Here is a 19423-nt window from a genome sequence, read left to right as displayed (position 1 = left end):
TTAAGATAAAACCATTGTGTATGTAAAATTGACATGTTGCAAGATTTTTTTGGAATCTAATTACAAATATAAAAATTAGAGCTTTGAGCAAAGAGCACTGCACTAACTTTAATTTTATATCATTATTATTATTAATGAAAACTAGTATATAATTACAATATGTAAATTTTTTTCTGAGTTTTCTTTTACATTCTATATTTAATGTTAATGCTGACTACCCTTATGTATGTATCAACTATGTTATTCCAATATCAGTTAACTCTATTCACATTTTTAGTTAGCATTTTTATCTTAGTTCTTAGTGAGTTTGCTGATGGAGTTTTTTCCCCTTCTGTTCCTCAACCATTATTATAGTTAATGGAATGCTGGACTTTTCAGATTTCGTTAAGGCTGTGAATGATGTTTGTTACTTGGTCTCTCAGGATCCAGGTTAAAAAAATGATTCTTCAAAATTATAGAGAAGAATGATTTTGATTGTAACTGATTTTAAGGTGGGGTGGTTATATTTTTCCTGAATCTCTTAAGTACTTTTCCCCCCAGTAGTCTAGGTTGAGAAAGATTACACGAGTTATTTCATAAAAGGTACTAAAAACCTGGATCACTTCCATGATATCCTAATTTTCTTTCTCTAATCTCAACCTTTTTCTGCACACAACTGCTAAATTAATTTTCTTTTTTTTAAAAATTAATTTTCTTAATGTAATTTTTATCATGTCATTCTCCTCAAAAATTTAGATGCTCTTCCTTTGATCAAACAAATGTACTCCAAAGTCTTATGCTTGACGTCCTCACTTTGTCATAATTTTGCTTCCCATTCCTCCTTTCTCTGTAGAATCCTTTCCAAGCAAAAACCCGTGCTCCAGTTAATCAAAAATCCCTATACGTGTCAACGTCATTCTTTTTCAATACCTTTGTTCATGTATTTTTCTTTTTTTTTTCCCCTTTGAGGTCTCCTATCTGTTTTCTTCTATATGTTAACAGTACTCTCCTTACTGCTTCTGTTTCTCCCTAAAATTTCAAATACTGATGGATCACCTAACAACTTTTAGTTTACGCTAGATATAAATTGCGAAGAAAGTGATTGGAAGAATTATTCATCTTAGTGATAGAAACAGTGCTTCTAAAAGTCTGAGATCTCTAGTGTTCATGGCCTAATTTGAATAGTTACTTGGTTTAAAACAAAACAAAAACCAATTCCCTGGTTTTTCCATTAGGCAAGATCAAGTTCCTATAATCAGTCCTTGGGATTATATATTTTTGTAGTCAACCAGACTGTATTTTCTTAGAATCAAGGATATATGAATATGCTAGTCTTCATATACCTGGATAAGCAAACAAGAGACAAGAAAAACTCTTTAATGTGTATATATACATTAATGTAATGAATGTTATTAAATGACCTACCATATACAGCACTTTACAATATAGATACGATGCTTGGCTTGTTTTTCCTTTGTTAACTCCTTATTTCCTACTTAGCATTTTTATTAACTCCTATAGCATTGGGTTTCTCCTGGTTCTCCTTTGTCTACTTGGTTTTTACCTTACAGCCTTTTCTTGACCATAGATTTATATGTGTGTTTGGGTTCCTAAGTGCTGCCTACTTTTCATGCCACAATTTAGCTTCCATGTATTCCTTTGTTTTTCAAGTCCCAATTTCCTATTTTAAACTTATTTTTGTTTATTTAAAGGTTCTGATGCCAACCAAGAAGTCCCAAGTTTCTTCTTTACTTCCTAAAACGATATGCCTAATTCTTGAATATATTATTTTTATAAAATATCCAAGCAATATATGAGTATAAAAATGTAAAAGACCCTCTTTAATCCTTCCTAGGTTATTAGTTCAATGTTGACTTTAGAATCTTTTTTATATGCAATTATGAACATATATATGTATGTATACATACATATATATTTTGTAAGACAAAATGAGTTATCAGTTACTTGGCAGAGGAGAATAAGCGGGCCTAAATCTTATAGAGGCAAGTAAAAAGATCAAGCATACATTTAGGAATCAAGACACTAAGAAAATTTTTAAAAATAGAATTATCTTCTACTTTAAGAGAAAGGGATCATGCTATATATATATATACATTATATATATTGTCTAGCATGATTTTTTTTAACTGAATATTATGTCTTGGAAGGTTTTTTATGCCAGTAGATATGAGTCAATGTATTACTTTTTAATAGCTGCATGGTATCTGAAAAATGTATATACACTATAATGTGTTTAATAAATCCTTTATTATTGAATATTTAATTGGTTTTAATTATCTTAGCATTATAAACGATTTCACAGTAAATATAACTTTTCTTATATATTTTATATATATGCATACATACTTTTGTGTTATATGTATGCCTGTATCTTTATGATGCCTTTGTAAGGTAAAATTAGTTGTCAATTATTAGGTAGAAGAGAACCAGAGAGATTCTATGTGTGCATTGGGGCATGCTTTCAAAACTCAGATAGTTTTCAACTCTTCCTTAGCTTTCACTTCCTGCTCATGTGTATCCGCAGGGTAAACCAGAGGTGAGAGTTCAGGACCTGCTGAGGCTTTCCTGGGTATGGCCTTATCTATGTGTGTGGCCATCCACACACATGTTAGAATTCAAAGCCCTCTATGGACATCTCATTTCTCAGATTTTCCTTTTAAGCTTGTTTGCTAGCCTATTGTTTGCTGTTTTTATTGATTTGGAAATAGACCCATGACATCTTTTTGAGTGGAGAGACAGTGGACTTAATATGTACTGTTTCATTTGGGTGAAATATTCACAATCATTGATGTGCATAAAGAGACATAGAAAGATACATGAGTAGGATGTTAATCAAAATGCATCATTTTTTTCATACTTTTAGATGGGAAATTTGTTGTTGCTTTTATCTTTATTCTCTATGAACAGTTGTGGGTTTGACTTTTTAAAATTAGTAGGTCATTGGAGAAACAGCAATAGCACTGAAGAGCAAGGACTTCAGAATATGACTTTTTTGTTGTTTTTTGTTTCAAGTTTTACTTAAATTCTAGTTAGTTAACATACAGTATAATATTGGTTTTAGGAGTAGAATTTAGTGATTCATCATTTACATATAACACTCAGTGCTTGCTTCAGTTGTTACCCACCACTTCAAGCAGTCATAATGTTAACTAATTGCCTCTGATTGTTTTTGATGAGTACTCCTGGGGAAAAGATTCTGCATTGGGCAAGCTTTGAGTCAAGTCAAATAAGGACAGCTTTACAAGTAGGGTCTTCCAGGGAACCACCAGTTCTTAAGGCATGGGACCTTGAAGAAGTTCCAACCTCATTCTTCTGCATTGGCTGTCAGGCTGCTGTTTTTCATGATTGTAGGCTCTTAGTTTTCAGTTTCTGGGAAGCTGGGATGGTGAGATGGGAATATGGCAAGTTAAAATGCCACAAAGTTTACTATTACTGAGATTCCAGTATTTTTCTTGAAAAAACACTCCTTGGATTGTTGTAAGCCTTTGATTTATATCCAGAGTTTTGAAAACAATTGATTCTGACAATTTTTGCCAGTGTTCTCATTGCTTTTATGGAGGCAAGGATTCTCAGAGGTACTTCCTCTGCCACTTTTGCCCACTTGATCAATAATTACTAATTGAATGAATGAATAATGAATGCCCAGTTCTTCCTCCCTGACTGTGCAAATCAATACCTTTTGGATCATTATGCTTCTTATATCCTGCATTCCAAGAAAATGTGGTCTGACTATAAAATGATTCGCTTTCTAGAATTGCTTGTGGGAATTATGTTTCCTTATCAAATTAAGAGATGCGGTGGTCTGAGGAGCACTTAAATTTAGCACTGGGACCAGATATCAATCTGTTTAGATTTTAAGAAAGACATTTGTTTATGGAAAATTCTCTCATTAATATGAATATTTTCTTCTAACTATGTTCTTTCCAATTCATTTTTGATACTAAGGACTGTTAGCATAAGAAAATGAAGTTTAAAAAAAAAAGAAAATGAAGTTTCTATGGAGAAATAGAAGACCTTTTATAGTGGTTAACCTGTTGTTAAACTTTTTGTAATATGGTAAAAAACCTAAAGAGAAATTTTGCATCTACTCCATTCTTCTCTCTTTTATACTATTTTTTTCTAAATTACATTTTTAAGCCATTAATGATACCCTCAAATTTTGTATTAAGCAGCCTTGCTCTTACGGATTATACCACTGGTAAGAAATTATTTTAGTTAAAAGTTTTAACTAAGAGATTAATATAGTATAATGAGAGAACCCATATCTTTTATTTATTTTTTAAAAGATTATTTATTTATTTATTTATTTGTTCATGAGACACACACACACACACACACACACACACACAGAGGCAGAGACATAGGCAGAGGGAGAAGCAGGCTTCACACAGGGAGCCTGATGTGGCACTCAGTCCTGGGACTCCAGGATCATGCCCTGGGCTGAAGACAGGTGCTAAACCACTGAGCCACCCAGGCATCCCAAACCCATACCTTTTAGTACAATGCCCATAGCTTAGCACAATGCGTGGCATATGAATAGCATTCAATAAACACCAGTTATTATTGCTAATATTATATCAGTAGGGATAATAGAAAAAATTACATTTTATACTAGGAATGTGGTGAGAATTGGGCAAATACCTATTTATAGGTAAATTTTTAGAAAATCATTGCCTTTGTAAAGTTATTTTCCATTGGTGGGTTATTGACACAAAATCAGCTCCTCCAAGAAAAGCTATTCGTTCTCATGGTAAAATAACTTCTTTGTTGTATTTTTGCAGCATTCCAGAATGCCCTGAAGATTTTCTGTAGGATAAAAAGTGGTCTAGTTGCAACTGATGAACTGGCTGCTGTTTTGAATAGCATGGATATCCCTGTAATCCCTGAAACTTTTCAGGAAGTGATAAAACATGCTAGTATAGACAGTGAGTTATTTGAATTCGTGTGTGTGTGTGTGCATCTATATCTATATCTTGGATATCAGTTTCTGATTGATCCTTTATTTCTCCTCCTTTTTCTTCTTGATACTTGCCTTTTGCCATCATCACTGCTTACTGATGTCTGTGGTAAGAGATAGTCTAGGGAAATTAGATGAGAAATTTCTAAAATTGTTATATTTGGTATGTTTGGTAAAAATCTAAGAGAAAAATGGATTTATTTTCTTTTCAAACTTACCTCTTTTCCAATAATCATTTTCTTATCTGTGTAGAGATGGTTTCTGTAGGGTCAAGGGCATTGGCTTTACAAGTTAGGAGACCTATATTTTTTTAATTTTAAATTTTATCAGATAGCTTTGATTACACAATGCTTCTTATACTTTTCAGTTATTCTCCGCAAAATGTAGATTTCGTTTAAACATTATAAATATATTTAGCAGATGTTTTGTATTACATGTTTACATGTCACCAGAGGGTGTCTGATAATAATAGACTGATAAATGATTGATTCATTGGTTATCCATTCATTTAATGAGTCAGATAGTCATTTAATATCTATTGTGCTTGGGACTGTGCTAAGTAATACACAGATGAATAGAACACACTTGTTTTTCCAAAGGAGCTCACATTCTAGTGTGGAAAGAATTAAGTAAAATGAAAATTATAATGTGTAGCAAATACTATTATAGAATGTAGATAGGCTGCAAATGTATCCTGGAAGCACCATGGAAAGATTACTAGAGGTTGTGAGTCTGAGCTAAATCTTGAAGGATCAGTAGGGGTTAGTTGGTTGAAGGTGGTAGTGGAGAGTAAAAATATTTGAGACTGAGGGAGTAGTTTGTATAAATATGGCAGAAAAATAATCAGACATGACATACTTTTCATTGGGCTTCCACTGGTTTTTGTCATTTGTTAGTGGTAGCTTTTTAGTGGGCCTTTGGTTGCTAAAATGTGCTGTGAATATAGAACCAAACTACATGGATTTTTTTTTTTTTGAGAGTGAGAGGAGAGAGAAGGGCAGAGAGAGAATCTTATACTGGCTCCACAACCAGCACAGAGCGCAATGCCGGGGGTCAGTCTCACAACCCTGAAATCAAGACCTGAGCTGAAATCAAGAGTTGATTGCTTAACCAACTGAGCTACCCAGGTATCCCAGGCTGTATGGTTTTACTAGGTAGTCATTTATGGTTCTGTGTGAGTAGACAGAAGTGGGGGAATGTTCTGAGACATGAGATGTCCATAAAACAGGGACTTTAAAGATTAATCTAAGCTATATTATTAAATAGCCTTTATGGCATGTTCTACCAGAAGCAGAGAAATTATATATGAGATCACTGTAGCACCTTTTTTTTTTTTGACAGGGAATTCCAGTCTGGACTTCTAGGCCTTCTACTTTATTTGGGGAGCTAAACTGAAGGGTTATGCTAATTTCATAGGAATGCTGTAGGAATTAAATATAAACATTTATTATTGTGTTTAGCACCTAGAATAGTCTCAAGAAATGTGAAGCAGAAACCTGAGAATTATCCTTGACAACTCTGTTGTCATAATGCAATCATTATGAATTGCTATTATTTAAAACTCCTAGATGTCTCTTAAATTTATTTTCCAATATTCCTACTTTAGTCCAAGTTACCATAATCTTTCCTTAGGACCATCAGTGTTCCTCCTAACAAGTCCACCCATATCCGGTCTTTCTTCCTTTACACTGTAGCCAGAATAATCTTTTGAAAACACACATCTCATCATGTTACCTCTGTGCATAAAATCTAATACTTCTTGGGATAAAGAACCCTTTAACATTACATTCAGGGCTTTGCAATAGCTGTCATTTACCATAGGTCTCCAGGTTTTTTGCAGACCACATTTTATTTTGGTTACTGTGCCTTCGTGGATATTCAGTAGTATACCAATGCCTCCTCTTGCCATAGCCTTTGCATATGTTCTTTTCTTTCCCTGGAACATTCTGCTCCTACTAGTTAGTTCCTACTTATACTTTAGATTTAAACTCAACTCTATAGGGAAGTTTCTATGACTTCTCTTAACTAGGTCAAATTCTCGTATTATATACTCTCACAGCACTAACTATAGTTGCAATTTTTATTTCTTACTGTTTTCTTTTTCCTTTTTTTCCTCTTATTGTTTTATTAAGATCTGTATCTCAAATAAAACTAAGCAGATATCATGTCTACTTTTGCTCATATTGTATCCTTAGTACCTACTACTGCTTATGGTACATATTAACTACTCAACAAATATATGTTGAATGAGTTAATAACTCTCACCCTTTACTCCATCCCCTCTAACCAGGGAGAACAAGATATCTTCATTTTGTCATTTTTATAAGCTGGTTGTGACTTAAGGTAAAATTCCTCATAGGGAACGTCCTTGTTCTTTTGGCTAGGAAAATCATTTTAATAGGTTTGTTTGATTATGGGAGTTAAAACCTGTTGGGAGACACCTAGTTTGAGCAGAAAGGTAAAGGGAAGGTGAAAGTAAGGTAAGGTGAAGTACTCTATATAAGCAAACAACAGGAACTTAGAATACAACAGTGGCTAACTGGTAGCTAGAGAAAGAAGACTGAGGGAAGCTAAGAGTGGATGGGGGTCCTGCAATCGGTAAAGAGCAGCTATAGAACTCTAGGACAATAGTATGTAGTTGCTTGCTGTGCTATAAAGAATTTCCTTGGGCAGCCCAGGTGGCTTGGTGGTTTAGTGCTGCCTTCAGCCCAGGGTGTGATCCTGGAGACCCAGGATCGAGTCCCACATCGGGCTCCCTGCATGGAGCCTGCTTCTCCCTCTGCTTGTGTCTCTGCCTCTCTCTCTTTCTCTCTGTGTGTCTCTCATGAATAAATAAATAAAATCTTTAAGAAAAAAGAAAAGAACTCCCTTACTCCCATTAATCGCAAGTTACCTAGTAAAAGTTGGCCTTGTGTTAGTAGTGTTGATAGGTAGATTTAAAGGAAAAAGGTCTGGGGATCACTGCATGGCTCAGCGGTTTAGTGCCTGCCTTGGGCCTAGGGCATGATCCTGGAGCCCCTGCATGGAGCCTGCTTCTCCCTCTGCCTGTGTCTCTGCCTCTCTCTCTGTGTCTCTCATGAATAAATAAATAAAATCTTTTTTTTTTTTTTTTTTTTTTTTTTTTAAGAAAAAGATCTGTAGGTTCTATGCTAGGTAGGCTTGGGGTGGAGAGAATATAGCAGAGAGAGATTGAATGTGGTAATATGAGTGAGATCAAGAGTCCAGGTGAATAGAAAAAACAAAAATCAACCACAAGAGTATAAAACACTTAGGAATTCTCAAATTTCGATGGGAGTGTTGACTTATGTTCCTGTAGTGTATGGTTTGGGGTCTGAACTATTTTATTTAAATATTAAAGGAAAGGACAACCCCAGAATGCCAAAAGTTTTGGGTTACCCAGGTAAGAGACGTGGATTCTTCTATGACAGAATTTTGAAGTAAGGAGTGATATAACTCAGTTATCCCTAGTAGAAGGCATAGCACTCTCTCATAGGTTTTAACAACTTGTTTTGTATTTGGTTTGTGGTTTCTTGGCATAGTAATGATACATGGAGAGTATGTTCATCTTTATGAGTATTCATAATGAAGAGGAAAGAATTATGCCATTGAAATTTAAAAGAAGTCCAACCAGTATTTCCTTTATTAAGATATGGCAGGAGGAATATGGAAAATAACTTGATGACAGTTGTGGAAGTATCAGGTAGTTTTGGTTTCTGAAGTGGGATATTGGTACAGTAGTTTTTTCTCTCATGGTGATTAGTGATCTGATCATTGAACTGAGTGAAAAGTAGTGACTAGCATAATTTTTGATAGAGTGGTTTTTGATATTGTGGAGCTATTGTAAAGATTACAGAAATGTAGTATTAATAGTCACTCAACACCTTCAAAGTGGTGTTGCCTTGAATATGACTTTGATGATTAAGATAATTTTTTCACACTAGGTATTTATATTTTTCAGGTTGAATTTCCTCCAGAAGTACCATATATGAGTGGGAGGCTGTTTTGAACTTCCCTTACAAAATAAATGGTGCCTATAACTATACTCATTGCCTCACTCTCAACCAGGAATTATTCATTAAGGTTTTGATAAGCCACATAGGGGCCAAAATAGTAATTTCAGATTTTGTAATGTTTATTTGGCTACAGGTTCTATTTAAATAGAAAATATTTGTTTGGCACATTTGTGATAAGTATCTATTATTGCGTAGAAGCAAGGAGTAAATTTTGAGCAAGAGCTAGTGAATCTATAAATAGTTGGCAACTGCATTCTCACTGGTTGATGTTGGACCTCTTTCCAGAGAAGGGAATCTTCTAAGTGGAGAGCAGACATAAACAAGATATGGCCTTCCCCACTGGATTAATTTATGTATGGTCCAACAGAATACTTTTCACTGATCAAGAGTTTGAGGGCTGAAACCTTGAATTATTTTAGGACTTAAGCTATGATCTAAGAACTTGAGACATGGAATCAATAAGTGCCAGGAGTTCACTGGAGAGACTAAGTGGGGTGTTAGGACCATAATCGAAGAGAATTAGGTTAAATATTGAGGAAATAAAAAACAGAATGTAAGAAGCAGTTCCTAATCAGAAGACAACTTGACGTCAATTGGTCTAGCACTTCTTTGAATGCTAGACAGGTCAAATACTTAACCTTGCTTTGCAGTAATTGAAAAACCTGCACCTGACATAGTTTGCCAATTTTCAAGACTCAGAATGAATCAAACTTAACACTAAAACTATATTATAATTCTTCTTTGACTCAGAAGGCAAACTTATAAAATTGCATCTTTTATTTTCAGGGTCTTCGCTTATGCATATAATAGAACAGTTGATTTCTTATGCATAGACTAAAGAATAAACCTAGTATTTTTATAGGTAGATAAGTCAACTCCTGGTTTTTTCACTTTGCATGTCAAGCAAAGTCAAATATTTGGAGGCAAGAAGTAGTGGGAAAAGCATTTTCTGCCTCTTGTTTACAATTGGGAATGATGTTATTTAAGGTTACTGCCTCTGAACCCATCATCCGTCCTGCCCTGTCCAAGAAGGAAAATGGTCTTAGATGCAAGGGCAAGAATGATAGAAGTTATCATTATGAGAGTGCTGGGCACGTATAAAGTGCTAAGTCAGTGGTTTTCTGCTGTCCACAAGGTAGACATTGCATTATTCTTCAGTCTATTTTACTCATTCAAAAATAATTTTTAAGTGTTGGGAAGTGGATATTTTGCTAGGCATTGGTGAAACAAATGACACATCCTCTGCTCTTGAAGAGCTCATGATCTAGTAAGGAAATTCCACCTATGGTAAACTCTCCAAAAACTATTTATTAAATATTATCCTTTTTTTTATTAAATATTATCCTGATTTTACCTAGATTTGGGGCTTAAAATGTGACTTAATTTCTTTTGATGGAAAACTCTTTTATTAAGGAGAAAAGAAAATAATGGTCTTAGTCTTATGTTTCAGTGTGTACTGAGTTATTAACTCACAATTCCAGATATTATTCAAAACCTGTAATAGCTGGCCCTCCACTCATCCTTCCAAACATTTTTGTGTTGTTTTTATATTAGAATAGGATGAAAGTAATTTTTGTGTTCAAAAAAGAAATACAAAACTTATTACAGGTAACCACAGGGTGGATATTAGAGATATTATATTTACTTTGGATGAACTACAGCACCAGTATGAGGATTTTTGTAAGTGAGCTCTTGATGCTAAACAAATTTTGTTCATAAATAAATTGTCTTTAAGCCCTAATTTATAGGTTCTCAAGAATCATTGCTCTAACTCTCAAATTGGGGAAATAAAAAGGTTAATACTCTAAATATACCTAATTAAAATTGGTTATACAACTATCTTATGATTTTTTACTTTTATCTTTCCCTTAATATTTTGCAACACAAAGTAAACTTCAAAACAAAGTAGTAAACTGAAAAAAGATAATATTTGCAATTTGTGGGTCATTCTGACATCCTGACATTGACAGTTAAAAAAAATTTCCTTTTAAGATTTTATTTATTTATTCATGAGAGACACACAGAGAGAGAGGTAGAGACACAGGCAGAGGGAGAAGCAGGCTCCACGCAGGGAGCCTGATGTGGGACTCAATCCCAGGTCTCCAGGATCAGGCTCTGGGCTGAAGGCGGCACTAAACCACCTAGCCACCCGGGCTGCCCGACAGTTAAAAAATTTTTAGTATATTCTTCACTATCATTCATGATTTAGTTCAGTTTTTCTTCATTAAGTATGTTTTTTAAATCTCTTCCTATTGCACATTATGACATTCCTTATTCTTTCCAGATATCCTTTCATCAAGATTATCTATGTATATAATTTTACTACAAATAAAGCACTCTCTCACCTGATCCTTTCCTCAGCTTCTCCAAAAAACAAACATTTTAAATGTTTTAGATGATTACTGATAGTTGCTTAGTGACTGTAAATAACATATTTGTATTGTTACTTGTTGATTTTTAAAATTTGGGGTAGATGTAGTGAAGTTCCTAAAATGAAAAATAGGAATTTAGCTCTGTTTCATCTTCCCTGTCCCCACCACAACCACTTACTCTTCATATACTTACCCATGCTGCCAATATAGTTATATGGTAATTTGATTAAGTTTTAATTTAATGTTTATGCTAAAATGTTTGTGTAAACACTACTCATAGCTGAGCCATTTAGTAGGTATCTTGTGATTACTTTCCCTTTTTAAAAAAAGATTTTATTTATTTATTCATAGAGACGGAGAGAGAGGCAGAGACACAGGCAGAGGAAGAAGCAGGCATCATACAGAGAGCCTGCTGTGGGACTTGATCCAGGGTCTCCAGGATCACACCTTGGGCTGCAGGCGGCACTAAACCGCTGCACCACCAGGGCTGCCCTACTTTCCCTTTTTTGTGCAAACCTTTCCCTCTTTGAATTAATAATCGTCTTATTTATTTGCTTGATTTTAAATATTGTATTTATTTATTTGTTTATTTAAAGAGGGAGATGAGGGAGAAGGGCAGAGGAAAAGGGAGAGAGAATTCTAAGCAGGCTCCACACCCAGCATGGAGTATAAAGTGGGGCTTGATTTTATGACCCTGAGATCATGACCTGAGCCAAAATCAATCTACTTCTAAGGCAGCATTCTTTGGATGAGTTTACTGGATGCCCCATGTATTATGAGATCTTTCTGCTCTGGCTAATGGGATCACAAATCATTCTCAATTATCAGTGAGCTATAGGAATTGTTCTACCTACAATTTCCTGGTAATTCTTTCCATGTCCTTGAGTAGTATCTTCTCATGTATGTGCAAATTAATACTCAAAGAGTTAATGGTAATCTCCAGAACTCAACAGTTCTCTCTTTTTTGGCACTCCCACATTTTAGACTCTGGCCTTATTGGTCTCTTATCTCTGTTTCCTTTACTCATTCAAACCAGCGGGCTCTATTCAGGTTTTACTTTTCCTATGCTACAGTTAGAAACTCCTTCTAAAAAAAAAAAAAAGAAAAGAAAAAGAAACTCCTTCTAGACAGTAAGCTGGTACAGCTGTAGGATTCCTAGCTGGTTTGTTTCTCTTCTTTAAAGGATTACTTAGTCCTGTGCTGCTTATTGTCCAATGCCTGAAAATGATTTTTTTCACATAACTTATCCAATTTTTTAGTTATTTAAGGTTTGAGGATAAAGTTTTTCCCTATCACATTGTCTTAGTCCAAAGCAGAAGTGTCAAAGATTTTATCTTATTTTTTTACCCATTCACTCGCCTGTTTCTTTTTGATAGATCTTAGAGATGATTTCTAAACTTTTTACACTTAAAACTAATACAGTGTTATATGTCAACTGAAAAAAAAGAATTAATTTCAAAAAAGCATTTCCAGACATTTAGAATCCAAATATTTTCCTTTACTTGTTCATTCTGACACAAACTAAACTAAGAAACTTTCTATTTTCTCTAAGTGAAATGACTTCATAGTCAAGATTTTACTGCTACTCTATTGAAGTTTCTTGTTTTTCTTTGATTTTATAACATCTTGATCTCATAGGTTTGTTTTGAGGATCAAGTATTATAACACTTGAAATACTTTTTAAATGTGTTATTCAAATATAACGTACTATTCAGAGCCATCAAGCAGACTTTATAATTGAAGCTCCAGTGGGACATTGTATTAATATTTTTCTAAAGATTTTATTTTATATATAAAGCTATTTTTCCCTCACAACTACTAAGTATCTTTAGAAGAGTAAATATTTGTACTTTGATTTATAAATAAAAATTTCCCCACTACAACTTCCTTGTAGTTTGGTATGCTCATAACTAAGGGATTTGTAGCTATATTGACATATCAGCCTATTATCTTTCAAAATTGGCAAAGAGTGGGGAATGAGAACTATGTGCTTTAGGAACCTATCGCTTTGATTTAGTGTGATTTTAGGATGGAAGAATTTAAATATATCAAACCAGAAGATTATATTTAACCTATATTATTGTTCATTTTTGGTTTTCACTTCTGGTTTTTTTTTTTTACATGTTAACTTTTATTTATTTAAGCAATTGATAATTTCTTGAATAGTTTTCATGAGAACTTAGTTAATATTTTTAAAAAACTATTTCAAATTGTACAGGTAAATTAAACAATTAAATATGTTTCTCTTGCTTAGCAGTTACAGAATGGTCAAGCCCTGGACAAATCTACTTCTAACAGAAAGTTATCAAATATATCAGAATGCTATCTACAATATAGGAAGAAAAACATTTTATCTTCCAGACCATTTGAACCATCATTATTCCCAAAGTTAAGTAGAAAACACCTCCAATACCATAAAATTATAGAGGATAATGATTACCTTGAATTTAGAAGATCAAAAAATCCTTTGCAAATAAAAAAATTCCTAAGTGAGGTTGATAGCAGCAGTATAGGATTCCAGGAACTATATTCAAAGGATGGCATAAGCTTTAAGAAAAGTTCAGAGAAGATTGAAATTCATGACTCAAAGTCTATACCACATAACTTGAAGAGTATTACAAGCCTCAAAAAGTCTCTGGATAAAAGTGATACTTTTAGTATCCCCAAACTTCAGAAGCCAACTGTGAGAAGGCATTCCAGCCCCCTAAAACAGGTTTCATCAAAGGAAAAAACTGCAGTGAATGCTCTGGGTTAGTATCATGTATGTAAGTCAAAATCTAGGTCCTTGAGTTCTTGAATCATCAGAGAAACATACTGAATCAATCAGTTATTAGATAATTGTATGCATTTCAATTGTCAGTACTTTTGAGTAACCATGACTTCTGGTCTGTAGGCCAATGCATATAAACTGTGGTTTTGGTGATTGTGCCTTTCCAGATGCTCCCTTTTTCAGATGCCTAACTTTGACCAAGAAGCTGATTCAGTGATTAATTGGACTCACTCAAGTTCAAGAAAAGAGAGGACCTGTAGTCTTTTGGAAATGCTTTTTTTACAGTTTATTTAACCAAGTATGTAAGAAGTCTGTGTGAAATTTTTGCTCAGATTCCATAACTTAAATATATGCTATCCATATCCAGTATAATATAATAATACTTCAGATATTATCTCTTATGGATGTGGGAATATCAGGAGAAAATTAATATTATATATCTCAGCTCATGAGGGCTTTATGGTCTTCTTCAAAGATGAGCAATAGTTCCCAATCAATATGTGTTTTCTTCCTTCTGTGGTACCTCTATTACAGAAATAGTACGTATGGAACTTAAATGCTCCTTCCTTTAGTCCTTGACTGAAGTTAAGTTTATTTTCTTTAAAGAAACTAGTGACCTTTTTATTGCATTTCATATTACATGTGATTGTTAAATTAGTGCTTAGCGAAATATTAGTAATTCTTATACAGTAATGAATATTACAATAACTCATTTGAAAAGGGAGTGTGTTCTATTAAGGAGGCACAATCAGATTTTCATTCTGATTCCTTTACTAATGCACTACTATTACTCTGTGCCTTATTCCTATTTCTGAGGTTTTTTTAAAAAACTTATTATTTATTTATTTATTTATTTATTTATTTATTTATTTATTTTTATGATAGTCACACAGAGAGAGAGAGAGAGAGGCAGAGACACAGGCAGAGGGAGAAGCAGGCTCCATGCACCGGGAGCCCGACGTGGGATTCAATCCCGTGTCTCCAGGATCGCACCCTGGGCCAAAGGCAGGCACCAAACCACTGCGCCACCCAGGGATCCCTATTTCTGAGTTTTTTATATTCCAGGAAGAATTAGAACCCTGGTTAAAGGAATAATGGAAGAATAGGCATTTAGCCAGTGAGTAGAAGATTGTGGAATAAAGTGGTTATCTATCTACCTGGTGTCACTAAAATCAAATCACCTACCATTGCCATACTTAATGTTCCGTATATAGAGAAGTATGAAATAGTTTATCTGGTATAACTTCTCAAAATAAATTGATGGTAATTGAGCATCTATGAAATATGACTGTCACTTGATCTACATTTTATTTTTTTTTTTATTTTTTTTTTGATCTACATTTTAAAAATATTTTTAGCTTTTCATTTTAAAATAGCTTTAAAATCATAATAATTACACAAAGGTAAAGACATCCCTATATATTTTTCATCTAGTTTTCCCAGGTGTTAAGATCTGATATAACCACAGTAAATGTACAAAACCAATAAATTAATGGTGATATAATATTTACTATTCTGAAACTATATTCATTTTTTTTCATTTGGTCCATAAATGTCCTTTTTCTGGTTCAAGGTTTCATCCAGGATCATACATTACATTGAGTTGTCATGTGTCCTTAATCTCCTCCAATCTGGGATGATTTCATGACCATGACACTTTTGAAGAGTATTGACTAGTTATTTTGTATAATGTCCCTCATTTGTAGTTTTCCTTGTATTTCTTCATGAATAAGTTCAGGTTATGCATTTTTGGCTGGAATACCACTAAAGTGATATTATGTCCATCTTAGTGTGTGATATTACAGGGCTCATCATAGCCATGTGTATCTACTTCTAAAATTTTATGATTTGGGGACACCTGGGTGGCTCAGGGGTTGAATATCTGCCTTCGGCTCAGAGCGTGATCCTAGAGTTTCAGGATCGAGTCCCTTATTGGGCTCCTGCATGGAGCCAGCTTCTCCTCCCTCTGCCTATGTCTCTGCCTCTCTCTCTGTCTTTCATGAATAAATACATAGAATCTTTAAATAAATAAAATCTTATGATTTTGAAGATTGTGAACTGAAAGCACGATAGACTAAAGTGATGAGAAGGGGAAGAACTCTCATTTCTCATTTTTTATTTAGAATTGTAGAATTTGAACACCTTGATATTTTGATGTCTTGAGCCCATTCATTATATTCTAATCAGAACCAAGCAGTATTGGCTGGGCCACTTGAACAGGCTGTTCCTCCAAACAGGTAGTTTATAAATGTTTATAGAATGTTGGCTAATTCAATTTAAATTTTAAAAAAATTAAAAAAAAGAATTTTCAAGATTGTTTTCTGTTTGAAAGCTATAAGGGAAGTATTTAGGTATAATGTAAGCTACAACAGAAATATGAAAAAACAGTCCTATGAGATGATAATAAGTAGATAAAACTTTCTTTCTGATTACTACATAAAGATTTTGGATACTAATCATTGCTTAAGACACATAAATTCTGTTTCTGAGTAGTCCTCTACATTTTGTATATTTAGAAAACATCTACAAAGCTATCAATAAACTCCAACAAAATTACATTGCTGCAGAAGAACTTCAATCCATCTTGCCTTCAATAGGAATTTATCAGACAAAGAGTTCAAGAAGATTGTGACAGACACTACTCAAAATGGTGAGACTGATAATGCCAAACTTTTTGAGAAAATTAGATACTTTTATGGGACAGTATTAAATGATCGAGTAAGTTCTCTCAACTAGGAATAGAACAGAATGGGCTATATTAAAGAAGATTCTAAAAGAACAGATATAAAGATAGAAAGTAGTAGTAGTAGTAGTAGTAGTAGTAGTAGTAGTAGTAGTATTAGTAGAAGAAGAGGTTGGAGGAAGAGGAGGAGAAGAAGAAAGGAGGAGAAGAAAAAAAGAAGAAGAGGAGGAGGAAGAGAAAGAGGAAAGTAGTTCCTGGAAAGTCTGATCTAATGTGTTGGTTTGGAGGAGCTAGGCCTTTTGTACCTCAGAATTGTTTATGTAAGACTCCATGATTATCCCTAGCTAAGGGAAGCCTGATCCAATTATAGGGAGGTTCAGGCAGTAAGACCACAATATTCAAGGGGTACAGGGATCTCTAAGCAATTAGCCTAAGGACCCAAGAAGAAAGAATTGGAGATTCCAAAATGGAAGAGTGCTACAGCTAGGAATTTAGGGCTAGGGATACTTAAACAAAAGGTAAGCAGTTAGTATCTAGATGTTAAATGGCATATCTCAGTTACCAGCCTAAATTTAAGGCAGAGTTTAAGTTTTTACACTTGATCTTAGCCAAAAGGCTGAGAAGCGATTGAGAGTTTAAGTTTTTAGGAAAAGCTTTGTATTAGAGAAGTTGTTTTATCATTTAGTAAGAATTGTCCACAGCAGAAGTTCAGTTGAGGAGAGGTCAGAGGCAACATTTTGGGAAGAGACGGACTTGGGAATATGTTAGAAATGAATTTTTAGAACCTGGGCAAAATGTCCTAGCTAAGGCAAATAGAACCTGGGCAAAATGTCCTAGCTAAGGCAAATAGAAAAGATTTGATTTTTTAAAAATCTAAGGAATAGGTGCTGTTACAGTTATTGAGCCCTGTCACTAATGGACTAGCATGATCACTGATGGAGTGTTTGTATCTAAAAATAGGTAGTTATTTGGATCAGCTGGATACTAGGGGTAGAGAGAGGGACACTTGGGTCTCTAAAGGACTGGTTAGTATTGTCAAGGGACCTTGATGCACCTTGTGCATATTGACTGAATTTTCATGATGGTGTAAAATAGACTCAAATTTCTCATGGTCCGTCTATATGGACACTTTTCTTTTTTTTTTCTAAATCTATCAAGTACCTAACGCAGTCCATTGCACTTTATAATAGATATTTAAAAGTTGTTGAGTAATTGTTGAAATGAGCTGACCTAATTTAGAAAGACTCATCTAGGGAGACAAGATATGAAGTTTCAATAGGATGATGATGAAATAAGAGAGAAGTAATTCTTTCCTAGTTGTATTTAAATATGAATTTACCTTTTATGCCAAAATACAACAGAATGCATAATCCAGCTCTTTTTTTACAGAAAGTGGAATGGTGAAGTTAGATGACTTTATGAGTGCTCTTTCTGTGGAGCAAAGTCTTCCTGAATGTGATGGTAGGTAGGAAGTTTATTTGAAAATGATTTGGAGGAAAGAAGCAGTTAGGTTGAAAAGAGGTTCAACTGAACTAAGCTTGCTTTTCAGATAGATACTTAATAGTCCTGAAATCTTCAGGCAAGCCATTTGCCAGTTTTTTAAAAACTTACTCTATCAAGGTAATAATAGCTAACTTGTATACCTCACAGAGTTGTTATGTGGATTTTAAACATTGTAATGTACTACATAAATATACAGTAATAGTAAGATTATGAGGAGATCAAATAGGTAATGGCTCCATCATAGCAATTTATTGGGGATTTGATTTAATTTTTATAAGGAACATGTTTGAATGAAACACTGTTTTGATTTACCTTTGTTTTAGAGCGTTTCTAAAAACGATTCTATTGAGGTGTAATTATACACATATAAGTCACGTGTGCAATTTTTATGAAATTTATAGTCATGCAACCATCACCACAATTAAGTCTTTAAAAATTTTTGCTTGCAATGATTTTATTTTTTTATACAAATAATTAAATATTTTTCAGCAAGATTAAATGAAAGATAATAAGGCTTGTTGTTTTTATTTCCTTTTATTTATTCCTATGCTAAAAAGAAAGATAAGCTTTTTGTCTCTTCCCAAAAGATTTCTCAGATAAGGAAACATTAATCCAAAGGAAGAGATTTTCTCTTATACCTAAATGAAGAGTCTCATTTTTTTTTTAAGATTTTATTTATTCATGAGAGACAGAGAGAGAGAGAGGCAGAGACATAGGCAGAGGGAAAAGCAGGCTCTCTGTGGGGAGCCTGATGTAGGACTCATCCCAGGACCCCTGGATCATGACCTGAGCGGAAGGCAGATGCTCAACCACTGAACCACCCAGGTGTCCCAAGAGTCTCATATTTAAAGCTAAATTATCATTTGTCATTTCTGATGAATGCAAGTGCTTAAGTGCCTGGATTTCTTAAAGGCACTATTATCAAATCAATTTCTTGAATGCTTCACCATACAATAATTTATTCACCAACTTAGTCATTGTTTCATTGCTGTTTTGTGAGTTAATATCTTGGTCACAGCTAATTTCCTCCAACCATTTCCCCATTATATCATTTTTAAAATTTATTTTTAATCGTGGTATTTAACACATAACATAAAAATTGCCATCTTAACCATTTGTAAGTTA

General features: G+C 34.0%; 1 protein-coding gene across 1 annotated transcript in view; it reads left to right on the top strand.

Annotated features, from left to right (window-relative positions):
* EFCAB13 (EF-hand calcium binding domain 13) overlaps nucleotides 1-19423 on the top strand; it is an 82636-nt gene that overhangs the window by 30705 nt on the left and 32508 nt on the right. Inside the window, 7 exon segments of the mRNA XM_072744532.1 lie at nucleotides 4782-4925; nucleotides 10579-10650; nucleotides 12487-12488; nucleotides 13600-14092; nucleotides 16629-16706; nucleotides 16709-16762; nucleotides 18185-18256. Coding sequence (XP_072600633.1) covers nucleotides 4782-4925; nucleotides 10579-10650; nucleotides 12487-12488; nucleotides 13600-14092; nucleotides 16629-16706; nucleotides 16709-16762; nucleotides 18185-18256 — 915 coding nt within the window.

The sequence above is a fragment of the Vulpes vulpes genome, chromosome 2, assembly GCF_048418805.1.
Source record: "Vulpes vulpes isolate BD-2025 chromosome 2, VulVul3, whole genome shotgun sequence".
NCBI lineage: Eukaryota > Metazoa > Chordata > Mammalia > Carnivora > Canidae > Vulpes > Vulpes vulpes.
The sequence above is the reverse complement of the archived record's forward strand: the minus strand, read 5'-3'. Positions and strand labels throughout refer to the sequence as shown.